General features: G+C 45.5%; 1 protein-coding gene across 2 annotated transcripts in view; it reads right to left on the bottom strand.

Annotated features, from left to right (window-relative positions):
- Window positions 1-3200: 3200 nt before the first annotated feature.
- The window catches only part of LOC307144121 (cadherin-related family member 1a), a 17998-nt gene continuing 4754 nt past the window's right edge, over window positions 3201-16444 (bottom strand). The window contains exons 5-17 of one of the 2 annotated variants that reach the window (XM_079846156.1): window positions 12959-13048; window positions 12782-12868; window positions 11600-11746; window positions 11346-11489; window positions 11177-11255; window positions 10900-11000; window positions 10610-10813; window positions 7942-8094; window positions 7695-7859; window positions 7425-7492; window positions 5234-5462; window positions 4822-5076; window positions 3201-4577 (exon numbers count right to left, since the gene is read on the bottom strand). In XM_079846156.1, coding sequence (XP_079702282.1) covers window positions 3891-4577; window positions 4822-5076; window positions 5234-5462; window positions 7425-7492; window positions 7695-7859; window positions 7942-8094; window positions 10610-10813; window positions 10900-11000; window positions 11177-11255; window positions 11346-11489; window positions 11600-11746; window positions 12782-12868; window positions 12959-13048 — 2409 coding nt within the window. In that variant the 3' untranslated portion in view covers window positions 3201-3890. The remainder of the gene's footprint in view (window positions 4578-4821; window positions 5077-5233; window positions 5463-7424; window positions 7493-7694; window positions 7860-7941; window positions 8095-10609; window positions 10814-10899; window positions 11001-11176; window positions 11256-11345; window positions 11490-11599; window positions 11747-12781; window positions 12869-12958; window positions 13049-16444) is intronic. The other variant, XM_079846157.1, reaches the window with a different exon arrangement.

Here is a 16444-nt window from a genome sequence, read left to right as displayed (position 1 = left end):
AGGGACAGGTGTGGTGGTGTGGGTAAGTTTAAGGGTAGAGTTAGGGACAGGTGTGGTGGTGTGGGTGAGTTTAAGGGTAGGGTTAGGGACAGATGTGGTGGTGTGGGTAAGTTTAAGGGTAGGGTTAGGGACAGGTGTGGTGGTGTGGGTAAGTTTAAGGGTAGAGTTAGGGACAGGTGTGGTGGTGTGGTGAGTTTAAGGGTAGGGTTAGGGACAGATGTGGTGGTGTGGGTAAGTTTAAGGGTAGGGTTAGGGACAGGTGTGGTGGTGTGGGTAAGTTTAAGGGTAGAGTTAGGGACAGGTGTGGTGGTATGGGTGAGTTTAAGGGTAGAGTTAGGGACAGGTGTGGTGGTGTGGGTGAGTTTAAGGGTAGGGTTAGGGACAGGTGTGGTGGTGTGGGTTAGTTTAAGTGCAGGTTAGGGACAGGTGTGGTGGTGTGGGTTAGTTTAAGGGTAGGGTTAGGGACAGGTGTGGTGGTGTGGGTTAGTTTAAGGGCAGGGTTAGGGACAGGTGTGGTGGTGTGGGTGAGTTTAAGGGTAGAGTTAGGGACAGGTGTGGTGGTGTGGGTGAGTTTAAGGGTAGGGTTAGGGACAGGTGTGGTGGTGTGGGTTAGTTTAAGTGCAGGTTAGGGACAGGTGTGGTGGTGTGGGTTAGTTTAAGGGTAGGGTTAGGGACAGGTGTGGTGGTGTGGGTTAGTTTAAGGGTAGGGTTAGGGACAGGTGTGGTGGTGTGGGTTAGTTTAAGGGCAGGGTTAGGGACAGGTGTGGTGGTGTGGGTAAGTTTAAGGGTAGAGTTAGGGACAGGTGTGGTGGTGTGGGTAAGTTTAAGGGTAGGGTTAGGGACAGGTGTGGTGGTGTGGGTAAGTTTAAGGGTAGGGTTAGGGACAGGTGTGGTGGTGTGGGTAAGTTTAAGGGTAGGGTTAGGGACAGATGTGGTGGTGTGGGTTAGTTTAAGTGCAGGTTAGGGACAGGTGTGGTGGTGTGGGTAAGTTTAAGGGTAGAGTTAGGGAAAGGTGTGGTGGTGTGGGTAAGTTTAAGGGTAGAGTTAGGGACAGGTGTGGTGGTGTGGGTAAGTTTAAGGGTAGAGTTAGAGACAGGTGTGGTGGTGTGGGTAAGTTTAAGGGTAGAGTTAGGGACAGGTGTGGTTGTGTGGGTAAGTTTAAGGGTAGAGTTAGGGACAGGTGTGGTGGTGTGGGTCAGTTTAAGGGTAGAGTTAGGGACAGGTGTGGTTGTGTGGGTAAGTTTAAGGGTAGAGTTAGGGACAGGTGTGGTGGTGTGGGTTAGTTTAAGTGCAGGTTAGGGACTGGTGTGGTGGTGTGGGTTAGTTTAAGTTCAGGTTAGGGACAGGTGTGGTGGTGTGGGTTAGTTTAAGTTCAGGTTAGGGACAGGTGTGGTGGTGTGGGTTAGTTTAAGTGCAGGTTAGGGACAGGTGTGGTGGTGTGGGTTAGTTTTAGGGCAGGTTAGGGACAGGTGTGGTGGTGTGGGTTAGTTTAAGTTCAGGTTAGGGACAGGCGTGGTGGTGTGGGTTAGTTTAAGTTCAGTTTAGGGACAGGTGTGGTGGTGTGGGTTAGTTTTAGGGCAGGTTAGGGACAGGTGTGGTGGTGTGGGTTAGTTTAAGTTCAGGTTAGGGACAGGTGTGGTGGTGTGGGTTAGTTTAAGTTCAGGTTAGGGACAGGTGTGGTGGTGTGGGTTAGTTTTAGGGCAGGTTAAGGACAGGTGTGGTGATATGGGTAAGTTTAAGGGTAGAGTTAGGGACAGGTGTGGTGGTGTGGGTAAGTTTAAGGGTAGAGTTAGGGACAGGTGTGGTGGTGTGGGTTAGTTTAAGTGCAGGTTAGGGACAGGTGTGGTGGTGTGGGTAAGTTTAAGGGTAGAGTTAGGGACAGGTGTGGTGGTGTGGGTTAGTTTAAGTGCAGGTTAGGGACAGGGTGTGGTGGTGTGGGTAAGTTTAAGGGTAGAGTTAGGGACAGGTGTGGTGGTGTGGGTAAGTTTAAGGTTAGAGTTAGAGACAGGTGTGGTGGTGTGGGTAAGTTTAAGGGTAGAGTTAGGGACAGGTGTGGTTGTGTGGGTAAGTTTAATGGTAGAGTTAGGGACAGGTGTGGTGGTGTGGGTAAGTTTAAGGTTAGAGTTAGAGACAGGTGTGGTGGTGTGGGTTAGTTTAAGGGTAGAGTTAGGGACAGGTGTGGTGGTGTGGGTAAGTTTAAGGGTAGAGTTAGGGACAGGGTGTGGTGGTGTGGGTAAGTTTAAGGGTAGAGTTAGGGACAGGGTGTGGTGGTGTGGGTAAGTTTAAGGGTAGAGTTAGGGACAGGTGTGGTGGTGTGGGTAAGTTTAAGGTTAGAGTTAGAGACAGGTGTGGTGGTGTGGGTTAGTTTAAGGGTAAAGTTAGGGACAGGTGTGGTGGTGTGGGTTAGTTTAAGTGCAGGTTAGGGACACTTTTGTTTTCCCCATTTTCAGTGGGAAGGGCTGTATTAATTGATTTCCCAGTATGTGCATTGTTTTAAATGTTTGTGAATAAATGGCAAACATTAAAGTGTCGCTATTATGGTTTTTGGAAGATTTCCTTTCCTGCAGTGTGTAATAGAGCTGTCTGTGAATGGAAACGCAAGTAATCGATAAATAAAGTTATTGTCTCCCCCAAGAAGAAATCGACTCTGAACCGCCTCAACGAGTCGTCTGTGATGCGGATCCCACCGCGCTACGGTTCTACAGCACTGGAATATTTGCGTAATCCCCACAACGTCATTTTACTGACGATTGTTTCTCAAATCTCAGACTTCCCAGAGTTTATTTGGACCAGCTCACAACCGTTAAGTGTGAGTGATGACACTAGACACTTCTAGATCTGCTGTACTTTATAAATATGGGTAGTTGATGAACACACACTTCTTAATGCCGATGGTGAGGAATTACAGCTGCAACATCTCATACTTTAAAAATGAGCAGCGTATCACTGAGAAACGTCCTGCTCAAGCGTCTCTTTGATGGAGGTTCGAGTTCTTCCAATGTTTCATCATTGCACTCGCGCTCGGATTCCATGTCATCGTTACTGTCAATCCCTGAGCTTTAGGAAACCCCCGGAGCTGAAGTTAAGTTTTGGACCAATCACAACAGACTGGGCCATCTGACCAATCAGAGCAGAGTAGACCAATCACAATAGACTGGGCCATCTGACCAATCAGAGTCCAATCAAATTATTATAAAAGGTTTTTCTTTTTTTAAATAACACTTTAAAAATGTTTATTTCTAAATGGATAGCACAGAGTTTACATGATAAACACACCTGACATTGTGATATGCCGTACAAATCTGCTCTCAATCACTTTCAAAATATCAGTGAAAAACTGTCTTTACAAAACAATACAAATAATAATAATGACAATAATAAAAAGGTTTGAGAGTAATAACTACAGATGAGAGAGTCTGGTTTCAGATGTCCGTACTCAGACTTCCACCGAAGATCCTCAAGGCAAAGGTTCAGAGAAGAGATACAGTCGACAGGAGGACACACTGAACATCTACATCTACATCTACATCTACATCTACATCTACATCTACATCTACATCTACATCTACAGAGCGGGACGTGTGAGGTATCAATGATGGATCTGAAGAGATTACAGTGAGATCACTACAACTGCTGGAAGAAGCACAGACTGATTTACACACACACACACAGATGTGCATGACCAGCACTGGCAAGTTACTTAACATTTTTATGTTTTTTTTTTGTTTTTTTTGTAAGAATACAAGCCAGATCATATAATTATAACGACCGTACGCCATGTTGAAGAACAGAAACACTTCAGGTGAACCACTTTAAAAACACTTTCACACAAACATCAAATGTCTGGTCCGTCAAAAACACACGTGAAGCCTGTCGAATGCATCAGTGTGTCAGTAATAATAACCTTTATTTGCCTCGATAATTTTCTGTTCTATCCTCATTTTCAGTTCGGACACGAGAGCGGAGCTGATGCCGTCTTTGTGGCCGTCCGTGCTGGAGCTGCGACTGAGGGCGCCCGACACCGAGGGCACGGGCCGCAGACGCTCACTCGACCCGGACACTCGCTCGGCCCGCAGACGCTCACTCGACCCGGACACTCGCTCGGCCCGCAGACGCTCACTCGACCCGGACACTCGCTCGGCCCGCAGACGCTCACTCGACCCGGACACTCGCTCGGCCCGCAGACACTCACTCGGCCTGGACGCTGCTGGAGGTGGAGGTGGGAGGGCCGGAGCACTGGGTGTAGGGGGCTTGGCTCTGGAGCTGCTGTTGTTTCTCTTGTGCTTGTCACTCGTGTCTTCATCATTATCATCAGCGATGAACCGCCCAGGGTTACGGTCGCTCTGTCCAAACGCTGGCCTGAAGCTCCAGTGCTGCTGCTCTTTGGCCCTCCTGCGTATGATCCGGCGCGCTGGCGTGATCCTATTGGACTTTGCGTTGCGAAAGTACAGAACCGTGGAGATCATAACTGTCACCAAAACCATAACGGTGATGACGGCCGCCGTCAGGCCGAGAGCTTTCAGGGGATTGTCTCGGCTCTGCATTAGAAAGGCAGCCATGGGCCCTTTGAGTCCATTCTGCAAAAAAAGAAAGAAAGGGTTGTAAATAATGCACACATAATGAACTACACAGTACACAACATGAAGAAGTGCTGTGGCTGTACATGGTACAATACAACAACTGTATATATACACACTCCATATTCACGAAGTGCTGTACATGGAGGGATATGGCATTCTTCAAACACAAATAAATCATGATCATTCGAAGCTGTTTGACTGATACAGTGACCCTTGGCGTATCGGAAGCGGCTGGTCTCACCGCCTCTGTGATGTCGATGTTCACGACGGCCGTGGTGCTGAAGGACGGAGAGCCTCGGTCTCGGGCCTGGACCACCACTGACCACCGGCAGTCCTTCTGTCGGGTGATGTTCTGCATGATCTCCAGAGACTTGATGTACGGTTTGAGCTTGATCTCTCCTGTGGAGGTGTTAATGTCGAAGATGTTGTCTGGATCGGCTTTCATGATGGAGTATTCAATGATGTTATTGGGTTCCTCTGCGTCCTCATCCACAGCCTGAAAACAAACCGGAATCAAGTCCGAATCATCTCATTCACATTCACAACATTAGTGACAATTGAAGAACTACTGGCTGTGGATCATGGGTTCATGGGCGATCCACAACGGGGAGATGATTTTGTTAAAGAACCAAAACTACACAAAGCCCACAAACCTGTATTTGCACTGGTGCCCCAATGATCATGGTCTTCTCCAGGAAGTTCTGGTTGAACTCTGGCCGATGGTCATTTTGGTCAAGCACAGTGACAAAAACCTCTGCGAGGCTGTATTTCCCCTCTGTGTCTTCAGCTTTTACATAGAAATTATATTTGGACTTCACTTCAGCATCTAAAGAAGCCCAGGGCTGCGTGTAAATGATGCCGGACGTGGGGTGAATGAGAAATCTGAAACAGACACGTAAACTTTATTTAAAACTATGATATACACTCACCTAAAGGACTATTAGGAACACCTGTTCAATTTCTCATTAATGCAATTATCTAATCAACCAATCACATGGCAGTTGCTTCAGTGCATTTAGGGGTGTGGTCCTGGTCAAGACAATCTCCTGAACTCCACACTGAATGTCGGAATGGGAAAGAAAGGAGATTTAAGCAAATTTGAGCGTGGCATGGTTGTTGGTGCCAGACGGGCCGGTCTGAGTATTTCACAATCTGCTCAGTTACTGGGATTTTCACGCACAACCATTTCTAGGATTTACAAAGAATGGAGTGAAAAGGGAAAAGCATCCAGTATGCGGCAGTCCTGTGGGAGAAAATGCCTTGTTGATGCTAGAGGTCAGAGGAGAATGGGCCGACTGATTCAAGCTGATAGAAGAGCAACTTTAACTGAAATAACCACTCGTTACAACCGAGGTCTGCAGCAAAGCATTTGTGAAGCCACAACACACACAACCTTGAGGCGGATGGGCTACAACAGCAGAAGACCCCACCGGGTACCACTCATCTCCACTACAAAGAGGAAAAAGAGGCGACAATTTGCACCAGCTCACCAAAATTGGACAGTTGAAGACTGGAAAAATGTTGCCTGGTCTGATGAGTCTGGATTTCTGTTGAGACATTCAGATGGTAGAGTCAGAATTTGGCGTAAACAGAATGAGAACATGGATCCATCATGCCTTGTTCCCACTGTGCAGGCTGGTGGTGGTGGTGTAATGGTGTGGGGGATGTTTTCTTGGCACACTTTAGGCCCCTTAGTGCCAATTGGGCATGGTTTAAATGCCACGGCCTACCTGAGCATTGTTTCTGCCCATGTCCATCCCTTTATGAGCACCATGTCCCCATCCTCTGATGGCTACTTCCAGCAGGATAATGCACCGTCACAAAGCTCCAATCATTTCAAACTGGTTTCTTGAACATGACAATGAGTTCACTGGACTAAAATGGCCCCCACAGTCTCCAGATCTCAACCCAATAGAGCATCTTTGGGATGTGGTGGAACGGGAGCTTCGTGCCCTGGATGTGCATCCCACAAATCTCCATCAACTGCAAGATGCTCTCCTATCAATATGGCCAACATTTCTAAAGAATGCTTTCAGCACCTTGTTGAATCAATGCCACGTAGAATTAAGGCAGTTCTGAAGGCCAAAGGGGTCAAACACAGTATTAGTGTGTGTTCCTAATAATCCTTTAGGTGAGTGTAGTTACAAATGATGTCTAAAAACGAGATGAATACCATCCTGCACTGGAGAAGACATGTTTCATGTAATGATGGATTCAAATACAGAGTCGTTTTAAAATCAGAATAAACATGCGGGCGTGTGCCTGATATTATAAGAACTTTTCATGAAGTCTGGATTTTAAGCAGCTGCTATTTCTCTTGTCAGTGTGACAATTAACAGTCAGACAGAAACCTGCGATTTTTCACACCGTTATAATTTGCCTCCTGCATTGGGGAAGAATCAAGGCATAAATTTACAGGTTTTGCATTACCCGTATGCGTTCTACCTCCAGCTGTCAAATCGCTCGCTAATTGGGCCCTGACTCACTGGCGGGGTGTGGAGAGGCTATTTTTATTCCTCCAATCCCATAACAAGATTAGCCAGCTCCCTCGCTGGAGTCTGTAAGCTGTTTTGTGCTTGTCCTTTAGTCCTTTACTGGCCTTATAGACACAGCCGAGGACCCAAACACAGGCGAGAGTGAGGGCATCTGTGCCACACTACATCACAGACGGGACAATCTGAGTTACCACGGAATCCATTATTTGAGATATCTTTGAAAAAATGTTTGGAGAGTGACATCTATTATTAATTAAAGCTTAATCCTAACAGATGACTGAACAACATGTTATGTAAAGGCAGAACATCTCTGTTGTTGGAGCTCAGCATGAGTGTGTTCAGTACTCACAGATCAGCTCCAGAGCCGTAGATGGAGTACTTCACTTCCCCCCAAAGCCCGGAATCGGGATCTGCTGCCTGTGAAAACACCAAACACCATCAGCGACACAGAAAGCATCCCAGTGCAGAAAACCACCCGATATAAGACCCTGAGCTCAAACATATCCCCTGCTGTAAGAGTCTGGGCTGGACAGCTCATACGGCCGTGAGCAGAGGAGCAGGACATCTGCCTAAACGTAGCTCTTAGTGTTCCCGGTAAAGGTCAAACATCATTACTCACGGTCACTGAGACCACATTGGAGCCTCCCGGGGAATTTTCAGGGATCCTGGCGATGTAAAACTCAGAGGAGAACTTTGGAGCGTTGTCGTTTGTGTCCAAAAGATTGATCACAATATCAGCGGTGGCACTGAAGCGCTCTGGAGTGTCGATCTCGACGGCTAAGAGCTGAAAAACAGCACAAACGCTCAGCACTATGAGACAACACTGAAGATCATCATCAGGAGAAAAAACTGGATTAGGGTCTGACCTTGAATGTTAAGAACTGGTATTTTTCATAGTCGATTGCGGCTGAGTTTTCCACAATGATGGTGACTTGGGCTTCATTGAGAACCGTCTGAGGAACCACACGGAGAACTCGGGATGGTCCCGCCAGCAGAAGTCTGAATTTAGCATTTGCTCCCTGAATGAAACGGGAGAGATCATAGAATATAGCACATTACTAGAGGAAAAACAGTAAAAACATCCAGAAAACAGTTTATTAGAATGAGTGTGTGTGTGTGTGTGTGTGTGTGTGTGTGTGTGTGTGTGTGTGTGTGTGTGTGTGTGTGTGTGTGTGTGTGTGTGTGTGTGTGTGTGTGTGTGTGTGTGTGTGTGTGTGTGTGTGTGTGTGTGAGTGAGAGAGTATGTGAGTGTGTGTGTGTGTGTGTGTGTGTGTGTGAGTGAGTGTGTGAGTGTGTGAGTGTGTGTGTGTGTGTGTGTGTGAGTGAGAGAGTATGTGAGTGTGTGTGTGTGTGTGTGTGAGTGAGAGAGTATGTGAGTGTGTGTGTGTGTGTGTGTGTGTGTGTGTGATGGGTAGGTTTAGGGGTAGGGGCAGTGTGTGTGTGTGTGTGGGTGTGTGTGTGTGTGCGTGTGTCTGTGTGATGGGTAGGTTTAGGGGTAGGGGCAGTGTGTGTGTGTGTGTGTGTGTGTGTGTGATGGGTAGGTTTAGGGGTAGGGGCAGTGTGTGTGTGTGTGTGTGTGTGTGTGTGTGATGGGTAGGTTTAGGGGTAGGGGCAGTGTGTGTGTGTGTGTGTGTGTGTGTGTGTGTGTGTGTGTGTGTGTGTGTGTGTGTGTGTGTGTGTGTGTGTGTGTGTGTGTGTGTGTGTGTGAGTGATGGACAGGTTTAGGGGTAGGGGCAGGGGCCCTTAGGGGCCCTAACCCTGTGTGTGAGTGTGTGTGTGTGTGTGTGTGTTCACAGATGAAACCTGATGAAAAATGTTTTCCCAGCATGATATGATCAATCACACATTAGTGCAGATTATTTCCATAGATTTTTCAGAAAATGTGTTTCAAAACTCCAAGAATGTGTTTAAATTAGACTTTGATTTCCAGTGTGGTGTGTGTGTGTGTGTGTGTGTGTGTGAATGTTGTAGTTTGAGTGTCACCGTCACTGTGATTTGTGTGTATAACGCATACAACATTAATAGTGGTAATTTAAGCCAAACAGACTTGAATTGTGCGATTCACAGTGAAGTACAGCTTCTGTCGAGTTTGATTCTCACACTCTCTGAGTATTTATAGCTCTGCTCTTCATATCTGATGTGGGTTAGTATCCAGTAGGGGTGCTCCGATTGATCGGCAACCGATCTCGATCGGTCGATAATCGCTTTGGGATGATTGATCGGCGGTCTCTAAAAAGGCCGATCTCATGAACCGATCGCAGCTGACGACGATATGCAGCGACACCGTCTCATTCTCTTTCCAGCGCGGGTGAAATAATTATAATGCTGAAAGTGAGGTACAATTCATATTTCTATATTAAATAACTTACGCAGTCATTTGAAAACTTTCTGTGGCACGTAAGTTCACAAACAGCGCGCGTGAATCACCGCGTGCGCGCGCTCTCTCTTTCCCTCAAAATGCTCAAATGGCTTCACATCAGCGCATCGCATCTAAAATCGAGCTGCTCAGTTGACACAGGATTTGCCACTTTGCACAATCGAGGCAGTGTCGCATCGTCACTAAAGTTTATCATTTGCATTTATTTTTAAGTCATGCCAGTGTTCAAACCGCTCAGCACTCGCGCGCACGGTCTGGAGAGAGAGAGACACACACACACACACACACACACACACACACACACACAGGCCATCTCACAAAAAGTTTGCGAGTACAAATTGCGCTGAAATGGTCAGATACACACACATGTATGTACTAAATGACCGTCTTGACGAGTGTGCACGTAAACCCCGTCGTGACTCGCGAGTGAATGTTTGTGCAGCTGTAACCGTATCCGTGTTCGCTCTTAAAGTGACAGCTGTCGAATAAACTGCTGCTGTCTCTGAGTTTCTCTTTGTCTTGTGTTGTTTGATGAACCTTTATGACACTCACTGCTCTTGAATGACTAACTTTTGCAACCTTAAGTGTAAGGATTAATCTAATTTAATTTATTCAGGGAAGACCAATATTAATTTACATTTGATTTCTTATTAAATGTCTTTAGAGTATTTCTTACCTCAATAATAATGTTAGACCTACCTGAAAAATTGTTTTTAAAAACAAAAATGCACTGCATGATCAAATATTTAGGTGAGATAATTATATACATTTATTATATACATTTATTTGGGAAAGATGGCCTACAGTAGCCTTAAGTTCTCATTTTCTAAAATAAACCCTTGGTGGTTCTTCAAGATCTTGACTCAGTTAATTTAGAGTTAGTTTCATTTCTACAAATGGTGCAAACTCTGCAAGATTATAGATAAAAGATTGCCATTCCCCTGCCATTCTGTGATCGGCAGTGATCGGCAGATCATGATCTTGGTGATCGGTAATCGGTGATCGGCCCCAAAAATGCTGATCGGAGCATCTCTAGTATCCAGGGATGTTATCTAAATGAAACACATGTTGGTCTCTACAGTAAAGGGTTGGCGACCGCTAGCGAAGGCAATGAAACAAGGCAAAGGGTTAATGTGGTGATAATGTTCACCGGTCACCTGGTCCGAGTCGTTGACCGTGATCTTCAGGCCTCGGAGAATCTCTCCCTCCGGCGGGTGTTCGTACATGGTCAGCTCAAACCGGTTCTGTGGGCCGTTCTCGCCGTAGAAAGTGGGCGGGTGATTGTTCAGGTCCACCACTCGAACGGTGACGGTGGTGACGGTGTAGTCAAGAAACCGGTTGTCAGGTCCAATCTCCGAAGCCTGGATTTAACATGAAGAAAGTCTTATTATATCATGCAACACTACTTATAAATATATACTCAATCTTTGTCATAACTACAGCCGACCTTGACTTTTAACTCGTATAACTCATTCCTCAGCTGGACAGGAAATGATGTCAAGCTGATACAGCCACTGCTGCTGTTGATGCTGAAGAAGCCGTCGCTGTCTTTAGTGAACAGAAGAAGAGAAGACGCCGAACAATAGATTGGCATGAACTTTCAAAGAGAAGCTCTTAGTTTAGCACAATCTAACATTATTAAGACAGAACTTGGTAGATAAATTAAACTAGATAACATGAAGGCAAATATTAAAGTAAGCACTGAAGCAATAAACGCCGCTGACTGTTCAGAATGGAGTAATGGATGGGATTGGGGCTGGTCTGGTCCCCGTCTTTGGCAAAAACGGTGAAAATCTCTGAACCCTGGACACAACACAGACAAAAAGACAGACCATCATCATACAAGCTCATGGATGTTTGAAATATAGAAATATGAAATAGTATCACACTTACTGGTACAGAGACTTCATAGACAAATCCAAAATACGGAGTACCAACAAACACCGGAGGAGAATCCTGGGTGTCCAGCACATTGATGGTCACGATGGCAGTTGAGGTCATCACCTGGTACTTCCCATGATATTTACCACCTCCGTCCTGAAACAGACACACTGCGTGAGCTTCTGATGCTGATTTGAGAAATGATGTTCTGAGGAAATTCATAGGGACTTCATTTTTACAACATAAAGGCCAACACCCAAACTCACCTTGGCAACAACAGTGACGAAATGAGTTGTGGCGAGTTCGTAATCCAGCGCTTCTCCGGCTCGGATGCGCAGGACGCCACTGTGACCGTCAATGGTGAACTTACTGCTGGACTGCAAACCAAACGACAACGCATGAAGATTTCTTTCCTGAAATATATAACACGTCTCTCACAATTACAATCACTTCTGTCCAAAACTCGACCGTTTCGGACCAGTCTGTTCCAAAAGATGACATCAAATTTACATTTATGCATTTGGCAGACGCTTTTATCCAAAGCGACTTACAGTGCCCTTATTACAGGGACAATCCCCCTGGAGCAACATGGAGTAAAGTGCCTTGCTCAAGGACACACTGGTGGTGACCGCTGGGATCGAACCAGCAACCTTCTGCATATCAGTTCCATGGTTTAACCCACTGGACCACCATCTCACTGATAAAACTCTCAAATGGCCATCGTGTGTCCATAATCCAACAAGAACGAGATGCGTGATGAGAAGAAACTATTTACCAGAGGCGTTAATGAACAAAGAGAGCTATAAACACTGCAACTGGTACTGCAGGAAAGGGTTAGAAACCATGGTAACAGAACCAGACGCTGGCATTAAACCAGACATCATGAGAAACTACGATCATGAGGTTAGGGTTAGCATCGGTTTCTCAACATTGATGCACGAGCACCCAGAAACCCTGCAGATCCAGTGAAGTGTCTTTGACTAGCCCATGCTAGCGATCCTGTGGTGTGACGAGGGGATTTCTACAATTACTTCTATTATTTTGAGCTCATAAAAGCTGCATGTAGAATAATTACATCAGGAATGATGAAGAATGTTAGACTTTTCTTGTTTTCCTCTGAGAAAGCAGCACCAGACGCTCGCCTGACCCCTCGTGACCCACGGCTGTTGTGTGCGACATGTGTTGCGAGCGCTGAGGTAAGCCAGGCTAAGCCCCCAACCTGCCTAAATGTAATTGAAATTTAATCCAGAAGCAGCACATTTTCTGATGGTGTCACGGTCTGTTGGACAGCGTCCCACATGACTGTCCTCTACAGACACACACAGTTTACTCTGGCATTAGCACATCTTATCCTCAGAGGGCATTATTTTAAACTCATTCCCTTGAGAAAGGAACTAAACCCAATTTTTTTAAAGAGTGACCATTGACAGGAAGTAGTTTAGTCTGACCTGCAGGTAGTAGGTGACACTTCCTCCGGAGCCGATGTCTCTGTCGAGGGCCTGGACTCTGTAGATGCTGCCGCCCGAGGGTGTGTCCTTCAACACAGATCACAAACACTCATGATCATAAGAGCTCCGCCAATAATGCTGACTCTTTATTAGGACACATATAGATTCATTCCTTACCTCGGGGACGTCCACTATGAATGGTCGATTCAAAAACTCCGGCTTTTCGTCATTAGCATCTGTGATAAACACTCGAACATTTTCTACCACCTGGAGACACGAGGTATAAAGTACATTTGACCTGACAAACTGCATATGCATAGTCAAAAATGTACACTAAAGCACTTTAAACATACTAATACACATAATACGCAGAGGACTATGGGACTGAAGAATAATTCATGAAGGATTGTAATTGAAATCTAGTGTCAGGCTAGTTCTTAAAGATGAAGTGTGCAGTTTTGGCACCAATAGCAGCATTAAACAAAATCCTAAATTAACGGTTATTTCCCAGTCGAAGCAGATAAACATGAATCTAACCAACTCAGTTTAACCAACTGATACGCTTCTCATCCCAACCACTAGAAGATTTTCAGATTCATGAGAATGTTCGTATTTTCTAAATGTTATTTGGAACGAAAGAACTGTCCACCTGCTCCCTACCACGTGTAAATGGTGTGTAAAACATTCAAATGTTCTCTGTTCTTTTAGACAAACTGATAACACTGAATTGTGATACTATTTCATTGTTTGTTTGCATGTCTTTTTATTTATTTATTTGAATTTATATATGTTCATCTTTGGGTAAACCGCTGCGCTCGTCACTTTTTACCCAGCCGTCCAATCACATTGGAGCAGGGGTGGGACAAATACTACACTGACCAATCATCCAACTACTTAACAACATTGGAGAAGTTAATAATGCTGGTTACGGCATTTTCATATTTAGTAATATTCTTCAAAATACAAAAGCACATTATTGCCACATATTCCGTATCATCATAGCAACCAAAGCGTCTCCAGCCTGTCTCCAAAGTGCTCTCAACTCACCATCTGGCCGTTTTCAGAAGAGCGCCTGACATTTTTTTAGCTGGCTATAAATGTTTTGGTGGACACATGTTAATTGAATATTTATTATTAATTGTATATACTGGAGCCAAACATGGAGCCACAGCATTCCTGGACACATAATTTATGTAGTTAGGGTTAGGTAACTCATGGGATCTCGAGATTACGCTAATTGTGGTTCACACTCACCTTATTTATGAATGATTGGAATTCACTAACATACACACGTTTAACTATTAAATCAGATGTTTACGAAGCATTTGTGAAGGTCCGTTTTACGTGCAGATTACTCCGAATTTACTCACATATTCATGAACCTGACATTTTTTTGGACTTTGGAAAATTTGTGGCGGTTCAAACTCAAACCTAACCGGACTACAAAGAGATGTCCTGAGGCCTGGGCTACTGACCTTTCAAAGGAAAAGAGACTAAGTGACTGTTGTGGGGTATTTGTGAAAGCATGCCACAGGCTCCTTGGCCCATCAGGATGGTATCACCGGTTCATATGTAGTTTTCCAGAACGGGCTGCTCCCTTACATGGCCTCAAGGAGAAGGATACATCTTGGAAGTGGACTGAGGAGTGTCAATATGCTTTTGAGGATTTGAAGGATGCCCTCCAAAAAGGTCCTGTTCTCATGCCACCAGATTTCACTAAACCGTTTAAAGTGACATCGGTTAGGGGCTGTATTAACCCAAGCACCAGACAAAAGGAGAACATGTGATTGCTTATGCTTCCCGGTTACTTCAAGGGGCTGAAACTTCATACTCATTGGCTGAGAAGGAATGTCTGGCTGTAGTTTGGGCAGTGGTGGTGTTATCTGGAGGGACGACACTTTGAGATACTTACTGATCATACAGATCTCACTTGAGTGTTTAATCATCCTCTTCCTTCATCCCGTCTGTCGAGATGGGCTACTCTGCTTCAAGGCACAGATTTCACAGTGAAGTACCTCAAAGGGCAATGCTACATGGTCCTTGATGCCCTTGTTATGGGAAGCGGCTAGGCTTACTCAAGTAGATCACAAGGGCGTTTGGTATGTCATACACAATGACTTCCTGTTCCGATGCATCGCAGACAGTCAAGGAGGTCAGACCCTTCAAGTGGTCATACCCACATGTCTCGGGCAACAGTTCTTGCAGTTCCCTCAAGACAGTCCTTTAACTGGGCACTTGGGACGTATGAAAGCCTTACACAGACTGGGTTAGACAGACAGACTTAATGTTATGTATTGGCCATACATTTGTAAGGATGTATGGAATCACTGTAAGATGTGCCAAATCTGTCACCCGCGTCACCAAACTGACGTGATATTTACAGCCGTGGTGGAGCCTGGTTATACGTTCCCAAAAAAACAAGGATGAATGAGTTTCTTCTTGTTGTGGTTGATAACTTCAGCAAGTGGGTTGAGTTGTTCCCTATGCATTCTGCCAAAACCAAGCTGATTGCCAACATCCTTACAAAGGAGATTTCCCTCGTTGGGGAACACCAGCATATCTTGTATCTGATTGAGAACCACAGTTTAAATCTCTCCTTCTTAACACCATGTGCCAGCAGTGGGGTGTTGTACAAAAGCTCTCACCCCCAAATCAACTGAGAGAGTGAACAAAACACTGCCTCCTTTCTCAAAGAGAATCATCGAGGTTGGGACAAGTGGGTTTCCGAGTTCCATTTTGTGCTTAACTCCGCCCGGCAGGAAAGCACCAATCACACTCCAGCAGAATTCACCCGTGGACGGTCATCCTCCCAAACCAGACCAGATTCCCTATGATAATAATAATATAATAATAATTTGTTACATTTATATAGCGCTTTTCTAGGCACTCAAAGCACTTTACATAGAAGGGGGGAATCTCCTCAACCACCACCAATGTGCAGCATCCACCTGGATGATGCGACGGCAGCCATATTGCGCCAGTACGCCCACCACACACCAGCTGATTGGTGGAGAGGAGACTGAGGGATGATACCAATCGTATATATATGTATGGGGATGATTAGAAGGCCATGATGGACAGCGGCCAATGGGCAAATTTGGCCAGGATGCCGGGGTTACACCCCTACTCTTTATCGAAGGACATCCTGGGATTTTTAATGACCACAGAGAGTCAGGACCTCGGTTTAACGTCTCATCCGAAGGACGGTGCTTGTTACAGTATAGTGTCCCGATCACTATACTGGGGTGTTAGGACCCACACAGACCACACGACCTCGGCCTCACTAACACCTCTCCCAGCAGCAACCTAGTTTTCCCAGTTGGTCTCCCATCCAGGTACTAACCAGACTCAGCCCTGCTTAGCTTCAGTGGGAAACCAGTCTTGGGCTACAGGGTGATATGGCTGCTGGTAATGATGTGGTGGAACGTCAGCAAGCCCTACTAGAAAGGGTAAGAGAGAATATAACCAGATCACAAACATGTCAAGCTAAATATTACAATCGAAGACGACTTCTCGAAACCTTCCGAGTAGGAGACCTATGTGTGCGTACTCATCCATTCTCTTGTGGCCAAACAATGGCCAAACTAGCCCAAAAATGGCAAGGGTTAGCCAAAGTACTAAGGCAGATAAACAAAATAAATTACAAAGTAAAGATGCTTAGTA

The sequence above is a fragment of the Gobio gobio genome (genome assembly GCF_949357685.1).
Source record: "Gobio gobio genome assembly, chromosome: 20".
NCBI classification, from domain to species: Eukaryota; Metazoa; Chordata; class Actinopteri; order Cypriniformes; family Gobionidae; genus Gobio; species Gobio gobio.
This window is presented reverse-complemented; position numbering and strand designations above follow the sequence as displayed.